Source organism: Melanerpes formicivorus, unplaced genomic scaffold (assembly GCF_026170545.1).
Source record: "Melanerpes formicivorus ecotype bairdi unplaced genomic scaffold, bMelFor1.0.p_v2 SCAF_47, whole genome shotgun sequence".
NCBI lineage: Eukaryota > Metazoa > Chordata > Aves > Piciformes > Picidae > Melanerpes > Melanerpes formicivorus.
In genome coordinates this window covers 1,134,115-1,151,143 of record NW_027142399.1, presented here as the reverse complement: position 1 = coordinate 1,151,143, position 17,029 = coordinate 1,134,115, and the positions used below count along the sequence as shown (strand labels likewise).

General features: G+C 50.9%; 1 protein-coding gene across 2 annotated transcripts in view; it reads right to left on the bottom strand.

The window, feature by feature from the left end:
• Positions 1 to 16,191, bottom strand: part of POU2F3 (POU class 2 homeobox 3) — a 52,865-nt gene extending 36,674 nt beyond the window's left edge. The window contains exons 1-3 of one of the 2 annotated variants that reach the window (XM_068159968.1): positions 15,906 to 16,191; positions 10,324 to 10,377; positions 9,577 to 9,645 (exon numbers count right to left, since the gene is read on the bottom strand). In XM_068159968.1, coding sequence (XP_068016069.1) covers positions 9,577 to 9,645; positions 10,324 to 10,377; positions 15,906 to 16,191 — 409 coding nt within the window. Of the gene's footprint in view, positions 1 to 9,576; positions 9,646 to 10,316; positions 10,378 to 15,905 lie in introns of both variants that reach the window. The other variant, XM_068159973.1, reaches the window with a different exon arrangement.
• Between the last annotated feature and the right edge of the window lie 838 nt (positions 16,192 to 17,029).

The following is a 17,029-nucleotide window of genomic DNA, read 5'->3' as shown; positions in this document are numbered from 1 at the left end:
GGTCAGGCTTCAGCCTCAAAGTATTGACTATCTAAAGTGAAGATTGATCTCACCTCTCCTGAAGATTTCAGCACTCCAGCTGATAGAGCACAATGGCACTGGGGACCAACAGAGGAGGCCAGGTGCAGAGCGCCTTTCAGTGTGGATTTTCCAGAAGCTGAGCTATTAATTTGTTCACATTAACCGAGACAAGAATCAAATCTCTCACCTCAAACGAGGTGTGAAGTCAAGGAGAGATTACTCAAGAGCAGGTGAAGAAAAGAGTGGCAACAATTACTACAACCATAAACAATCCCTGCCCCACTTGCTGTGAAGGAAGCAAAACGCTCACCTGCCCTCAGAAGGATGTGGTTCCATTAAAGCAGAGAAAAAAAGATTGTCAGCATCAAATGCACCCTTCAGGGTTTCAACTCATTCTGGAGACTCAAGCAAACACCAAGTCATAGCCCTCACACTGCTGGGGCCAGCAGCCAGAGGAGTGACTTTTCCAGAACCAGTGGGAAAAAAGCCCTGGGTGGTAGGAGCTCAGCTGAAGCAGCTTCTCGCCCTTTCATGGCTAAACCTGATTCCTTCCAGCTGTGCCCAGTGGCACTGAGGAGCAGGAACTGAAGCTGAGCAGGCACCACTCAGCTCCCTGGGTCCTTCCATGCCCTGCTGTGATGCTTGTTGCTCCCAAGACTTACTTGTTGCTCCCAAGACTTACTTTAAGAAGGAACAGGGGAAAGTGTGAACAGGATGAGGAATTTGGGAGGCTAGGGCAAGTCAGGGCTGCAGTTCTCATGCTAACTGTTTGCTCTAAAGACCTAAACAGACCACACCGAGGCATCAGAGCATCTCCATGGGAAAGTTATGGCTTGTTAGCAGGGAAAGTGAATCTGTGCTGACTCAGATGGCTACAGACTTGAGGGGAAGCTTTCACTGAAGACCTGAGTGTTTCATCTGGGTGGAAATCCCTGGGTTATGAAGATGCTTTTCCTTAGGCAGCAATGCCTGAACGAAATCCCACCCTCTGGTCCTGCAGCTGGGTGCAACATAGCCTTCACGTGGGGCTGGGAGCAGGGGGGATAAAGCAGGACAGGGAGTGTGGGAGACTCAGGCACCTTCCAGAAGGAAACCCGAGGGCAAGAGTTGTTCCCACGGAAAAACATTTCACCTGCAGGTGCTGGGAGAGGGCAAGCCTCTTCTCTTAGACCAGAGGCAAGAGGCAGATCAGACCAGCTCTTCCTTTGCCCCTCTAATTCAAGTCAAACCAGCCTTTTGTTCCCCTTCCCCCACCCCCCCACCCCCCTCCCCATCCTTTTTTATCCTCTTCCATAATGGGATGTTTAGGGGGGGGGGAATAAAAAAAAAATAGAAGAAAAAAAATAAAGACAAAAAAAATAACTAACCTAACCTCAAACCCTAATCACCTTCATTTGAATTTCAAATATCCCCCTCCTGGCCTCCCCCACGCCCCAACTGACTCAGAGCTGGGAATATGGAAATTTCTCCTGCTTGCCTTAAATGTGGCTGTGCTATGAAAATCATCAGCCTTATGCAAATCCTGAGCAGGCCCAATCGCCATAGCAACCAGCTGTTGCCAGCCCTGCTGCTGCTGCTGCTTTCATTTCTTTGGGACTTGTCCTGGGGCTGTGCATGGCTGCAGGGGGGAAGAGACAAGAGGAATCCTGGAGGCTTTGAGGCAAGTTTCACCAGGGACAGCTAAGCCTTGGAGAGCAAAGGCGCAGCCGAGGGCCAGGCTCAGCGTGGGGCCAGGGGAGGCTGCGTTTCCTCAAAAGGCTTTGGGTTTCCAGCTTGATGTGAAAAGGTGACAACAGGAGGCAGAAGAAGGAATGTTCAGAGTGGGCAGCCCCTAGCTGGCCTGCTGAGCTCAGCAAGGAGGGCCCCCCTGCGTGAGCTGAGCACCCACCCACCCCTTGCACCAGGCACAGCGCTGCTCAGCCTGACAGCCCTTGCTTGTGCACAGAGGTCAGAGCCTCCATACCCTGCCCTAGCATGAGCCAGATCCTACCCACCCTGACACCTGCAATTGAAATGGCTTTCTGAGAGCCCAGCAGGGATCAGGGCTGCATTCTGCCCAGACCTGGAGAGAGCAGCATCAGCATCCAAGAGCTTACACCCTGGCAAAAGAGGGGGAGAGGAGTTCACAGAATCATAGCATCGTAGGGTCAGAGAATGTTAGGAGCTGGAAGGGACCTCTGGAGATGGAGTCCAGCCCCCCTGCCAAAGCAGGATCACCTAGGGCAGGTCACACAGGAATGCATCCAGATTGGGTCTTGAAAGTATCCAGACAAGATCAGGATCCTCACTCACAGCTGAGGGGCACAGAGAGACTTAACTAAGCTTGCTCAGGGAGCCTGTGGCAGAGAGGCAGACTGAGACAGGGGCTCAGTTTTCCCACCTACCCCGGCATGGATTTAATGCAAAGTGCACTGATACAGGAGCCAGGGCACTGGGAGGGTTTTTTTCTTTGCTCAGGTGGAAGTTTTGGTGTCCAGTTTCAGAGCTGCCTTTGTTTTCTCTCCTGCTCTGCCTTAGGAGTCTTGTGGCAGCAGTGGAGGAAAGTGTCCTGTGCTGACATCCTTTCACAGGTGCAAGCTGGCTGAATTTCAGGATGGAAGGGGAGGAGAATGACATTCACAAGAGCATCCCCTCAAAAGGGACACTCTGCAAGACCACAGGAGCAGATGCATCACAGCTCCTTACCACTTGCATTTTCTTGGGGTTTAAAGGAAAGGGTCTTTCTTACCCTGAGAGAGAGGATACCTGCTGCATTGCCTCCTAATGCACTCAGATAGGTTACCCAAGCTGTGAGGGTTAGACATCACAGCTACCATGGCCAGCAGAATCAAAAGCAGGACAAGAACTCAGCTTTCTGGCTGTGTGTGCCCTCCCCATGAAGCCAGCAGTCTGCAGCCCTTCCAGAGAGAATCACAGAATTGTTTGGGCTGGAAAAGTCCTCTAAGGTGATTGTGCCCAGCACCACCATGGCCACTAAACCGTGTCCCAAAGTACCACATCCACAGGTTTCTTCAACACCTCCAGTGATGCTGACTCCACCACCTACCTGGGCAGCCTGTGCCAATCCCTGATCACTCTTTCATAACAAAATTTGTCCTCATCTCCAACCTGAACAACCCCTGGCACAATTTCAAGCCATTGCTGCTCATCCTACCACCTGATACCAGGGAGAAGAGACCAGCCCCCAGCTCACTGCAACCTGCCTCATGGAATTGCAAAGAGCAATGAGGTCTCCCCTCAGCCTCCTCTTCTCCACGTTAAACACCCCCAGGTCCCTCAGCTGCTCCTCCCCTGCCCTGTTCTCCAGACCCTTCCCCAGCTTTGTTGCCCCTCTCTGGCCACACTCCAGCATTTCAATGTCCTGCTTGTAGTGAGGGACCCAAACCTGACTCAAGCACAGCTGGGTGAAGCTGCAGGGTCATCCCAGGGAGCAAGAGCAGCTGCTGCAGGGGGCAGGGGCAATGCCGTGGGGCTGTCCTTTATTGCACCCACACATCCACACCCCAGCTCCTCTCCCGGGGTGCTGGGCTGCCCATTGCACACCCCGCCCTGGGCTCCTGGCAGGCTGGCCAGTTCCCCGGGTTGCAGGGCGGGGAGGGAAGATGTTCGGAGCGCCTGCAGCTATTCAGTTACCGATGGTTGCGTTTGAAGAGCTTCCCTATCGCCCTTTTGTTAAAGCTTTGGCTTCCCCCCCATAGCCTCAACAGATGAAATCAAAGGGAAGTAGCTTTGCTTGGTGTAACCTGTTTTGATCAAACAGATAAACGGGGAACAAGTGTCTGACACAAACAAACAGACAGACAGAGGCAAGTCCCACCTCAGCATTTTGTTGCATCAGATAGAGAGGGCTTAGATAAACCACAAGAAGGGGGAGATCTCTGCCCCTCGGCTGGAAGACCAGGGGCGACACTCTGCAGTGCCAAGCCCCCACAGTTCCCATAAAAAAAATCAGCCCAGAACTTGCTGGCATGGCTTTCATCAGTTTAAAAAGATGAAAAGAGCTTGCAGCCAGGGCATAAAGCTCACGCTTGTCATTACCCCCCATGGAGTCAGCGGCGCTGCCTGCGAGCCCAGCCACAGCCACCCCATGCCAGGCGTTAAAGCAAGGGTGAAGAGGACCCCCGAAGTGCAGAGGCGACGCAGTGCTTGGACTAGGGCTGACCCACACAGCTCCTGGGCGATGGGGGAAGGCAGTTCAGCACCCACCCACCCCCCAGCCCTCATGGGAGAAACTTGTGCTTATTCCCTCCCCTCTTTTCCCCTTCACACACATTCTGGGGGAGGGGAAATGCAGGGCTAAAGTAAAGGAGAGCTTAAGATTCGCAGGACTGAGCAAGGGGAGGCGAAAATTTACCACAACCATTCGGTATGGAGGGGTGGAATAAATAAAGAAAAAAATATTAGTGGGGAAGGAGGGGGGTTGGACAAAGCTGTGAAGCACTTTCTCTGAAATCAGTGTGGATGACAGAGAAACAGAGGAGAAGAAGGGGACAAAAAGGTCAACTTTCCTCAACTGCAGTGAGAGCTGAACAAATTTTGAGCATTTTCTCAAGAAAAAAAAAAAAAAAAGAAGAAGAAGAAGAAAGAAGGGGGGGGGGGGGAGAAGAAGAAAGAAAGAAGGGGGAAAAGAAGAAGAAAGAAGGGGGGAAAAGAAGACGATAAAGAAGAGGGGAAAAAAGAGGAAGAAAGAAGAGGGGGAAAAAAGAAGCAGAAAGAAGGGGAAAAAAAAAAGAAGCAGAATGAAGGGGGGAAAAAAGAAGCAGAAAGAAGAGGGAAAAAAGAATAAGAAAGAAGAGGGAATAAAGAAGCAGAAAGAAGAGGGAAAGAAGCAGAAAGAAGGGGGAAGAAGCAGAAAGAAGGGGGGAAAGTAGCAGAAAGAAGGGGGGAAAGAAGCAGAAAGAAGGGGGGAAAGAAGCAGAAAGAAGGGGGGAAAGAAGCAGAAAGAAGGGGGGAAAAAGAAGAAGAAAGAAAGGGGGGAAAAAGAAGAAGAAAGAAGGGGAAAAAGAAGAAGAAAGAAGTGGGACAGAAGAAGAAAGAAGGGGGGAAAGAAGAAGAAAGAAGGGGGGAAAGAAGAAGAAAGAAGGGGGGAAAGAAGAAGAAAGAAGGGGGGAAAAGAAGAAGAAAGAAGGGGGAAAAAAAAGAAGAAGAAAGAAGGGAGAAGAAAGAAGAGGAAAAAAAGAAGAAGAAAGAAGAGGGAAAAAAAGAAAGAAGAAAAGAAAAAAAGAAGAGAGAAAAATTAAAAGAAAAAGCCAAGAAAAAGCCCCACCCACAATTATTTTAAACACTTTCAAAGTACAACCACGAGCCAAACTACCTTTTTCCTCCCCCTTTCTTTCTTTTCCCTTTTCCTCCCCCTTCTGAGCCTAAAACTGGCAGAGATATGAAAGGGTGAGGTGATGGCTCCTGCTACCGACACTTCCCATCAGATCTGCAGGCCTCAGGTTTAGATCCAGGGCTTGCTTTACAAAAGCATTTTGGCACCCAGCTCCCTCCAGCATTTTGTTTTCTTTCCTTTTAATTCTTCCTTTTTTTTGAGACCACTCTGCCTCTCTTTGGGTGATGAAAGGCTTTTGGAAGTCGGCACCTAGAAGGATTTCCATTCTTTGCAAGCTGTAGTACTGTTAGGTTGGTCGGTAGCTGCCCTCTCCTCTTTTGGGGGTGACAAGAATCCCCTGGGAGCCTCAGTGGGTTGGTTCCCATTCATTAGGAAATGGGTCTTCAATTAAGGAGTCATTGGGAAGCAGATTTTTTTCCCACATGAAGCTAGAAACCAAAACACTATTAGGTGCTGCAGTAAATAGTCCTCATAACAAGGTGCAGAAGGGAAAATAAAAACTTCCAGGGAAGTTCAGTACAAAGAGCTTTGCTGTTTGTAAACAGAAGGGTTGGAAAGAGGAGGGGGGGAGAAAAAAAAACACCCAACCCAAGGAACTGGCAGGGAAAGCATTGAGGCAGAGCCTCTGTGGGCTTGGGGCTGATGTGCCAGGTTCTATCACATAGGCTTTCTACAAGGGCTTGTAGTGATAGAACAAGAGGGAATGGATTTCTGTTTGAGGAGGGCAGATTGAGACTGGTGACTGAGAAGAAATCTTTCCAGTGAAGATGGTGAGACACTGGAACAGGATGCCCAGGGAGGTTGGGGATGCCTGGAGGTGTTCAAGTGGTAGGATGAGGCCTTGAGCAACATGGGCTAGAGGGAGGTGTCCCTGCCTATGGCAGGAGGTTGGAACTGGATGATCTCTAAGGTCCCTTCCAACCTAAACCATTCTACAATACACAGCTGAGCAATAATGTGTGTCCTGCCCTGGCCACCCTCTTCTCTGGGAGCCCTGCAAGGGGCTGATCAGGTTGTGGTTGCTTGCTGGAGTCCCACAGGAAGCTCCTAACTCCCTGCAGTGTCTCTCATCACAGCTGGGAGTCTGAGGAGGTGATCTCTGAAGGTCCTGAACAGCTCAGCCAGTCACGAGGACTGCATTAGAAAGAAGAATAATTGAAACAGGTTCCTTCTATCAGTCCTCAGGGAAGTGTCACTCTTGCAAATGAAGGAGATTTACTCGTTCTGATTTCCCTGCTTGATTTGAAGGCTCCCAGAGCAGGGCTAGTGCTGCTGCAAACATTTTGTTGTTGTTTTAAAACAAATTGACCTCACTTCTCTGCTTTCTTTTCTCCATTAGCACCAGAAAGAGGTGCTACAGCTCACACTGATGGCTGGCTGGGAGGCTCAAGCTGAAAACCAGATTTTATTCCATCAGCTGTGTGCCAGCTCCTTGGCTGTTTCACAGAATCACCAAGGTTGGAAGTGACCTCAAAGATCATCAAGTCCAACCTGTCACCACAGACTAAACAATGGCACTCAGTGCCACGTCCAATCCCCTCTTGAACACCTCCAGGGATGGGGACTCCACCACCTCCCTGGGCAGCACATTCCAATGGCTAACAACTCTTTCAATGAAGAATTTTCTCTTCACCTCGAGCCTAAACTTCCCCTGGCACAGCTTGAGACTGTGTCCTCTTGTTCTGGTGTTGCTTGCCTGAGAGAGGAGACCAACCCCCAGCTGGCTACAACCTCCCTTCAGGTAGTTGTAGAGAGCAATGAGGTCTCCCCTGAGCCTCCTCTTCTCCAGGCTAAGCAACCCCAGCTCCCTCAGCCTCTCCTCCCAGGGCTGTGCTCCAGACCCCTCCCCAGCCTCATTGCCCTTCTCTGGACACCTTCAAGCGCCCTCAATGTTTGCCACTATTGACTACAACAGCAGCAGCCAGAGCCTCCCGCTACAGTTAGCACCAAACCCAAACAGCCAGCTCACCATCCTGCAGCCTTCCCTCACCTCGGGTCGGTGATGCCAGCCTTCAGCTCCGTGTGCCAAGGCACACCAAGCGTTGTGGGAGGCTCTGGTAGCGAACTGCAGACCCTGGAACAGCTACCAGGCTTGGTTGGATTTGAAAGGGCTTGGCAAGCTCAGGACACTTTTGCTCTTAGGAAACCTTTCTCCATCTTTTTTTCCCCCTGCTTGTTTCTGGGTTTAGTTTATTTTATTCTGGGTTGCTGTTTGTTTGGTTTTTTTTCCTCTGGGTTTGTTTTATTTTTTCTGATTTTACTTTTTTTGTTGTTTTATTTCATTTTTCTGGGTTTTTTTCCCTGGTTTTATTCAATTTTTGGTTTATTTATTTTTTCTTCTGGGTTTATTTATTTTTTTTTTTTAACTTTTTTTTTTTTCTCCAGGGTTTATTTTTTTTTCCCTGGGTTTATTTATTTTTTCCTGGGTTTATTTATTTTTTCCTGGGTTTATTTATTTTTTTTTCTGGGCTTATTTATTTTTTTTCTGGGTTTATTATTTTTTTCCTGGGTTTATTTTTTTTTTTCTGGGCTTATTTATTTTTTTTCTGGGCTTATTTATATTTTCCCCTGGGTTTATTTAATTTTTTTCTGTCTTTTTTTTTTTTCTTCTGGGTTTATTTAATTTTTTTCCTGGATTTATTATTATTTTTTTCTGGGTTTATTCGTTTTATTTTCCTGGAGTTATTTACCTTTTTCCTGGGGTTATTTAATTCTTTTTCCTGGAGTTATTTACTTTTATTCCTGGGGTTATTTAATTTTTTTTCCTGGGATTATTTACATTTTTTTTCCTGGGTCTACTTAATTTTTATTTTTGGATGTATTTAATTTTTTTCCCTGGGTTTATTTAATTTTTTTCTGGGTCTATTTAATTTTTTTCCCTGGGTTTATTTAGTTTTTTTTCCCCCTGGGTTTATTCTTTGCATTATGTCAACTGCCTCCTCTTCCTTCCTGTCCTGCTCCTGAGCCACAGGCAGCTCAGGCCAAAGGGACAGAAAAGGGTCAAAGGCACAAACCTAGAGGAAAGCACAGAGGATTTCTAGCCCCTCAGCATTTAAAACTGGGTAGTTCTAGCCCCAGTAAAACCTGCCTAGAGTTCTCTGGCTTTACCAAGATCTCTTTCCCCCCCACACTGTGCTCCCTCAGAAAAGAAATGATAAAATCATTCCATGTACAGTTTTATTCTGCTTCCCCCCCCCCGCCCCGCCCTGCCCCAGCTCCTCCAAGCTTTGAGCTCTTCACTACCCGGAGAACAATGATTCTTCTACACTGTCTCTAGCACTCTGGGGTGTCAAAGGTGTTGATTTCCAAGCCTCCAGATGAATCTCATGGTTGCTAGCAGTCTTGGTTTGTTATCCCTACTGGGGACTGAAGATCTCTCTCATTGTTGGTTGTTTGCCTAAGAGGGAACCTGCCCATGAGCCACGGTGAAAGCACAAACCCCAGGCCTCGCGTTGGAAGCCCACTGCAGGCTGTGGCCATCAGAAGCGATGGCAGAAGACACAAACCTGATCTTTTGCTGCTGAATCTGATGGGTAGCCAGGCAAAAAAAACCAACAATCGGTGCTAACACCACCCCTATCACCTTCAAAGGATCAAAGAGAGGTTCTGCAGTCTTCCACATGCCAGGAAAACTGAGGCAGCCAGCTGCGGAGTGGCAGAGAGTCTAAGCAGCCCTCAGGTGGGAGTAGTGGAGATGAGAAAACCAATCAAGCTTCAGAATGAGGAGTGATAAATTATTGCTGGAGCTACCTAGCTGGATTTGACTATTCCCAAAGTCCCTCCCATTTTTCTACTAAGCCAAAAAAAGGCTTAGTCCCCAGGGAGGCTTCTCTGAGGAAATGTTCCCGACAGGAACCCTGCGTGAAAGGCAGAGCTGTTTGTGCTGAACTGAGCTGAGTGAGACCATTCCAGAGGCATTATGCTGCTGGCAAGATGGGAGAGCATTTCCATGCTGAAGCCATGGAGGACATTAGTGAGACTCAGACTGCTTCACTGCTGGTACATAAGGATCTTGCACGCTGAGCAAGCCAGGAACACAACCTTAGCCCAGAGAGCATTCCTGATCAACTCCCAGGCTGCTTGGAGGAGCACAATGTAGCAGCAACAGGAGTCAAGCACAGCATGGACAGAAACTTCCAGCACCCACATCCCCTTTTCTTTTCTTTTGCCTCCTTCCTCAGGTTCCTTTGCCTGCCCCCCACATCCTGGACCCTCCTTACCTGGCTCCACCTGGTCGGGTTCGTGCCGGGTGTCTGTGGAATCTGCCGCATCACCGCTCATCTTCATCTCTGCAAGAGGAGGCACAACTGATTTTAATGACAGGTCACAGTCCCAGGCAACAGGCATATGTGGCTTCCACTAAACAGCACAAATGAATGTGTAATTATAATAAACCATCAGACTTTCAAATTTCTGATTCCTCAACATACAGTCACTAGAATATTCATCAGCTCCGAGGATGCACTTTCCCTCCTGTTGCTCTTTGCATCCCCCTCATTTCTTTCCCTCTCCCCAGTTTGCTGCTGTCTTCTCACCTCCTGCATCACTCCTCTCCAGCCCAGAGGATGAAAGAGTTGTTTTACCAGGAACCCTCCCGGCCTCAGTGGCCTCTCCTCTGAGCTTTATGCAGCCTTCCTGACCAAGCTGCTGTGGCTCACAGTTTGACGCTGTCCTCCACCACACCTGTGGAGGAGGAAGAGGATCCCTCCAAGCTTCCACGTCCTTTCCTTGTCCCTGGAGCTGGCTCAGCCATGCTGGTGTTTGGTGCTGTATGAAGCTGCCCTCAGCAAGCCACCCACAGAGCAAGATGCTTCCAGAGAGTGAAGCAAAAGCTCTCTTCTCATGCTCCCTTGCAAACTCAACTTGTTTCTCTCAACAGCCCCGAGCCCAGGAGCAAGCAGAGGCTCCTGTGTATCCCTCCCCCCTCCCCCTCTCTCCTTAGCAATGCCAACAAACTTGCCATTTACCCTTGAAGTGATGGCTGCCACCACACCCGGGGCCACGTTCTCCTTCGGGGACAGCTGAAAGAAAAGGTGGCAACAGTTAACTTTCCTCTGGGTTGTTCATCTCCTCCTGCAAAGAGCCAAAGCAGGAGCCAGTGAAAGGAGGAAGAATATCTATTCAAATTCAGACGGACACCCCCCTCGCCCTCTTCTACCTTTTGCAGGGGAATTTTAACTCTTTCCAGGCTAGTTGGGGAAATAAAGGAATAAATAAATCAATAACTAGATGTGTGTAATAATTATTTGGGTTTTTTTTTTTACAAAGAACCAACTGATTTGCATGAGCTTCCTGCAGCCAATCCTGGCCACAGGAGTCATCCCATTTGCATGGGTTAATAACAACAGAATGGAAGCTGGGCTACTGTTTCCTGTGGTTTTAACTGGGATAGAAAAGGCAGGTCGAAGGCATCATGCAAACCTTTTCCTCTTGCTCCTATAGGAGCCCTGTCTTGTGTCCAAGCAGCCAAAAGAGTGAGAGGAAGCCTACAGGTTTGGGGTTTACACCTATTTCCCTCTCACTCACACCAAAGCAGGCAGCCCTTCTATGGTGTGCAGGTTTTCTTTGCCCCTCTCTAAACTTGCAGGGGGGAAATGGCAAATTATTTGCTGTTTGGACAACAGTGGATAGCTTTGTTTAGGCTAGAGTTTGAAGCTGGGTGTTAGGAAGAAGTTCTACACAGAGAGAGTGATTGCCCATTGGAATGTGCTGCCCAGGGAGGTGGTGGAGTCCCCATCATGGGAGGTGTTTAGGAGGAGACTTGGTAGGGTGCTTGGTGCCATGGGTTAGTTGATTAGGTGGTGTTGGATGATAGGTTGGACGTGATGATCTTGCAGGTCTCTTCCAACCTGGTTTATTCTATTAAGCTGTTTGTTCAGCAATAAGAAAAGGAAGAAAGAATAAATAGATAAAACCAGGGGGAAGGAAAGGAAGGGGGAAAAGGAAGGAAGGGGAAAAAGGAAGGAAGGGGGAAAAGGAAGGAAGGGGGGAAAAGGAAGGAAGGGGGGAAAAGGAAGGAAGGGGGGAAAAGGAAGGAAGGGGGGAAAAGGAAGGAAGGGGGGAAAAGGAAGGGGGGAATAGGAAGGGGGGGAAAGGAGGGGGGGAAAAGGAAGGGGGGAAAAGGAAGGGGGGAAAAGGAAGGGGGGAAAAGGAAGGGGGAAAAGGAAGGGGGGAAAAGGAAGGGGGGAAAAGGAAGGGGGGAAAAGGAAGGGGGGAAAAGGAAGGGGGGAAAAGGAAGGGGGGAAAGGAAGGGGGGAAAAGGAAGGGGGGAAAAGGAAGGGGGGAAAAGGAAGGGGGGAAAAGGAAGGGGGAAAAAGGAAGGGGGAAAAAGGAAGGGGGAAAAAGGAAGGGGGAAAAAGGAAGGGGGAAAAAGGAAGGGGGAAAAAGGAAGGGGGAAAAAGGAAGGGGGAAAAAGGAAGGGGAAAAAAGGAAGGGAAAAAAGACCCCAAACCTGCCAAGATTTCATGTTTTTTAGCTGGAGATGGGTTGCAGAAGCCTTCACAGACTTCAGAAAGTTCCTTTCTTTAAGTTTTATTAAGGAATGAGAGGGGAAAAAAAAAGAGAGAATAGGGGAGGCGGGGGGGGGGTAAGTTGGGGGATTTATTTTCCCCTTCAAGTCAATCCACTGCAATTAAAACATGAACATTCAGTGGGGCTTCTAAGCATTTCTACTGCAGGAAGAGTAATTATCATCAGCTATAAACATCTCCTTGTCTTGTAATACTGCCAAGGGACCCTAACTTAAGCAATCTACAAAGCACAAAGTTTTGCTTGCTGCCAAAAAGGATCTTTAAAACAAAAATTAAGACTAATAAAAAAAAAAAGGGGGGACTAAGTTCTCATGGAATAGAGGAAAGGAGGGGAGGGGAAAAAAAATCACAAGCTGTGCCCAGAAGTTTGGTGCTTGCCCTAATGATGAAGTCTGCAGGTGAGCAAAACAAAGTCATGCAGGTTTCGTGGTGAGCACACAAATAACAAATGAATCACAGGATCACCGAGGTTGGAAGAGACCTCAAAGATCATCAAGCCCAAAATGCATGGTGGAGGAAGAAAATTAGCTGAGCCCTGAGACCAAGGAGCTCCTTAGGGCTGCAGAAGATGGAAAGGTGCAAAAGCCTCTCTCACTCTCCCAGCAGGGAGCTCTCAGCCCCTCTGCCGTTTAACCTGGGGTGGGTGGGGAGGAAAGGAGGGGTTGCTGCTGTAACTTGATGACCTCTCACATGCTCTCCATCCCTCCTTCTGCAGTCAGGAGAGAATGAGGCACCCTGTGACTCTCTCTTCCACACAGCAGGACAATGTTATTGTCACAAAGATTCAAATTCCCCTCATAAACGTACACAAGTGACTACAGCTCAAGTATCTGGTGGAGGGGGAAAGGAAAACAGAATAAAAGCCAAGGAAAGCCCTTGGATCAAAATCTACTGCTCTGAGGGGTCTGGGGCTGGTCACAGTTTGTAGACCTGTGCATACCTGGTGTAGTACCAGTCATCTTCCAGGGAAACTTTGAATCACAGAATCATTTGGCCTGGAAAAGCCATTGAGTCATCAACCCAACCCCACCATGGCCATCAAACCATGTCCCCAAGTGCCATGGCCACACATTTCTTGACCACCTCCAGGGATGGGGACTCCACCACCTCCCTGGGCAGCCTGTGCCAATCCCTGACCACTCTTTCCGTACAGAAATTTTTCCTCATCTCCAACCTAGCCCTCCCCTGGCACAATTTTAGGCCATTTCCTCTCCTCCTATCACCTGATACTAAGGAGAAGAGACTGACCCCCACCTCCCTCCAAGCTCCTTTCAGGAAGCTGTAGAGAGCAATGAGCTCTCCCCTCAGCTGCTGCTTCTCCAGACCAAACAAGCTCAGTTCCCTCAGCTGCTCCTTACCAGTCCTGTTCTCCAGACCCTTCAGCAAAGAAGGGTCTCTCACCCTTCACTCCTTGAGAACAAGGGACAGACATGCAGAGGAATGACTTCTTAATGTGCTGTAAGTGTGGCCAAGATAAAGGCAACACCTTTACACAGACACCCCAGAGCCTTCCGCCATAAACCAGGCTGGAGTGATGCATCTGGCTTTGACACCCCACCCCACCTGGCAAAACAGCTCAAGAAAAGGCAGGCTGGGAGGCTTCTGAGTCCAGCTAAATGCAGGCTCCTGCCACGCAGCTCTGCAAGGCTGAGCTCTGTGTGGAGGATGAGCAGGTTGTAAAACAATCTCTGGGGAAAATAATGCACTTAGGACTACTCAGCTCCTAACCACAGCCCTATTAGGAGCCGCCACTGGGGCCTGGGCCATATTAAAAAGGTGCTGCTAGACCTCAGCTAGCAAACATACCTGGAGCAGGGGCAGTCTGGTTTGTTCACCCAGCCCAGTGCAGACATTTCTCCACTTCTGCTGGATGTATCTGCAGCTCTGGTTTTGCTGAGACAAACGGTGTCAGCAAATAAAACTTTCCCAAGCCCTTGTTCCTTGTAGTTGTTCAGACATGGGCACGAGGGTAAACCACCCTGAGGACTTTCAAAGGTGGTGGTGGTGATGGTGGTGGGAACTCAGCTTGGCTGAGCCCATTAGCTGGAGCCTATTGAATTTACTGTGCTTTAGGTGCCAGAGCCCCTCTGGAGGCTGCAGGGAGGTGAAATATCCAAATGCCTGGGGAGGAGGCAGTGGTACCTGGCAGGGAACACGGTGCTGCAGGGAAACCCTCTCAGCAGAGAGGAAGGAGCCCGAGCAGCCACCTTCACCCTGCACACTGCATCTTCCCTGCACCTTCCCTGCACAGCCAGGCAAGAAACAGAGCACACCTCTGCAAGCAGCTCTGCAGGGCTCAACGTACTGAATGAGGCTGTGGAAACCTCCTCCCGCCAGCGCTGGGCTCTGGCATGTGACAGTGGCAGGGGCCAGGCTGGTCTCCCTCCCTGCAAAACAGCTGTGCAAAGCTCAGGCCCCTCTGAGAGGCGCAGGGAAGGACGATCTGAGCCTGCACCTGGCCAACTGCAGGCTGGGCCTGATGCCACTGGCTTTGACACAGGGCACAGTATCGATCTGGGGAATCTTCTCATGAAGAAAGAGTCGCCCACAAGCAAAGCAGCTGGGTGGATAGGAGCCTGCGGGGGCTGCGTCCCCAAGAGACACCACACAGAAGCACACCCAGTGCAGGTGCTCAGACTAGTCAGGCTCAGGCTGAGCCAAGACCAGGAGCCTCCTGCTCCCCACAGCCTCTCCCTGCGGCTGGCCGCAATGCTGGGGGCTCCCCAGCTGCCCTCCCTGTGGCTGGCACGGGAGCCAGCCTGCTCTGGGGTGCCAACCAGCCGTGAAGGGGCTGCTGGCATCCCAGAGCCTGCCAAGGCAGGCATGGAGCAGAGGCTTTGGCCATCTCTGCTGGCCCAGTGGCATTGCCTCAGCATCTGTCTTTCACTGCAGGCCTGCCTGTGAGCTTGTAGAGGGGCTAGAAGCACCAGGCATGGACCCCAAGGTCCCCTCCACACAGCAGGACCACCAAACCCCTGAGGTTCACTGCAGTGTGCCAGCAGACATGCAAAGAGAATGAGCCTGGGACACCTTGATGGAGGTATCCACTCCCTCCCTGGGACAACACAGTGTTCTGTGCTGCACAAAGCACTGGACACAGGTTATGAGCAGGGCACAGAGTTCCCATGTCCCCAGCACCCTGTTGCCTGCTAGTGCCACAGAAGGGGTTGTCAGGATCTGGCCTTCATTGCTGCCACTGCTCTACTCCTCCCTCGGTGTCACCCCCAGCTGTAGCATGCCCAGAGACACAGTCCCTCCCCTGGAGCATGGGGGCTTGAGCTGGGGGCAGAAGCTAGAATCCCCCCTTCAGCTCAGCACAGCTCCAAAGGATTTGGCAGGGATTGCTCTTGTTCCCCAAATAACTGCAGAGGGGAGCTCTGCTCGGGGAGGATGTGAGACTACCTAGGCTGTATGCCTGGACCAGGCTCCCTGGAAGGAGTCTCTCTCTCTCTGATTCTCCCTGTTCATTCATTCTTCACTCAACCCAGCCTCCTACAGCTCCATCCTCACTCATTTCTCTGTCCATTTCCCACTTTGTTGTCCACTTTTCTCCTTCCAACCCACATCCCATCCTGCGCTCGTGCACACACAGGCTCCTCCACCCTTGCTGCATCCCTCTCTGAATTTATCCTCTCTCACTCCTCCCAGCACTGTCCCAACGGCTGGACCCACATGTCTGGCACTAAATGCCCATTTTCCAGGCACCCAAGAGACCTCTGTGCCCTGCTCCACAACCCACGTTAGGGCTGGCGGTGTGTGCAGTGCACCCCCAGTATGGGCACAGCTGGGCAGTGACCAGCATAGGCTCAGGGCAGCATCCATCCCCACTTGGGAATGTGGGCACTTAACCAGGCTGTGATAGCTGACTCCAGAGAGAGAAAAGCAGAGGGAAAGGAGGGAGGGAAGGTTTCAGGAGTCAGAGCAATCCCGGGAATCGGAGCAATCCCAGGTTCTGCCCGAGCCCGCGGTCCCAGCTACCTGGTGAGCTCCAACCCGATCCTTCCTCAAATGCCCTTTACCTGCGTGCACAGACTCCAGGTTCACCATCCTGCTGCTGGAGGGAAATCCACGGTGTGCCCAGCCTCCTGCCGCCAGCCCCAGGTTGCCAGGGGCTGCCAGTTTGCCCTCGCTCCTCTGCCACCCGCTGCCTCTCGAACCGGGCGTGGGTCCGCTGCCGAAGGGACCTAGAGCTCCATTGCCTGTTGCCATGCAGGGCCAGGTGAGCATGCGGCGCCGTGCCACGCCTCGCCCCACCTCCGGCTCCCTCGGGTGCCCTGACACCCAGCAGCCTGGCGCCCGGCCCATGCAAAAGCCTCCATTTGCATATTAGTAACTCGGGAATGGATGAGTCCCTGCAGCACTACCAGGGCGTGGGGTGGGGTGGGAAGGAGGCAGGAAGGAAGGTGGTTTGCCCGCCCTCGGCTGCGCAGATACACCCCACAGCACCTGCCCGCTGGCCTGCCAGAGGGGGGGATTGCAGGGGCTTTGGTGTCACCCCCCCCTTACCCCCCAGATCCCAGGTGATCCCTCGTGGGTAGGCTCTTGGCTCTGCCCGTTGCTGTGCACAGGTAGGAGAGGCCAAGGCATCGAGCCAGGCTGGGCAGCAGCCACTAGCACCCAGAAGGGAAGGTGTCCAAGCTGCAGGAACAGCCCTTCCAGCAGCCCTTTCATTTCCACTCTGGCCACTCTGATAAATCCTGTGCCTGCCCAGAGCCAGCTGTGAGAGCAGCCTGTGTGGCTGCCCCTAGGTGAGGGCAGACCCTGGATGATGCCATGTGAAACAGTCAGCAGGAAAAGGAAAGCTAAGAGCACAAATGTGACCTGGCTTGGCTAAAGACAGAGGGTAGGGGTAGGGTCAGCACATGGAGACTCCCCTTGCCTGACTTTTGCTCTCTGCAGCACATCAGTCCCCCAAGAAGAGGAGAGAAGTAGTGGACAGCTCTTCCTCTTTTCCCAGGTTTGTTTAACTGACTTGCAGGGAAGCCAGGGAGCAAAACCCCCAGTGTTGGCTGTTTTGTTTTGGTAGGAAGCTTCCAGAGCCCAGATCCACATGCTAGGCTCTGTGCTTTGATGGGGACCAACAGCCACCCTGATGGACCCAGGGACTGTGGTTGTTCCCTGTCGCTGCCTTGCATCACCTTGA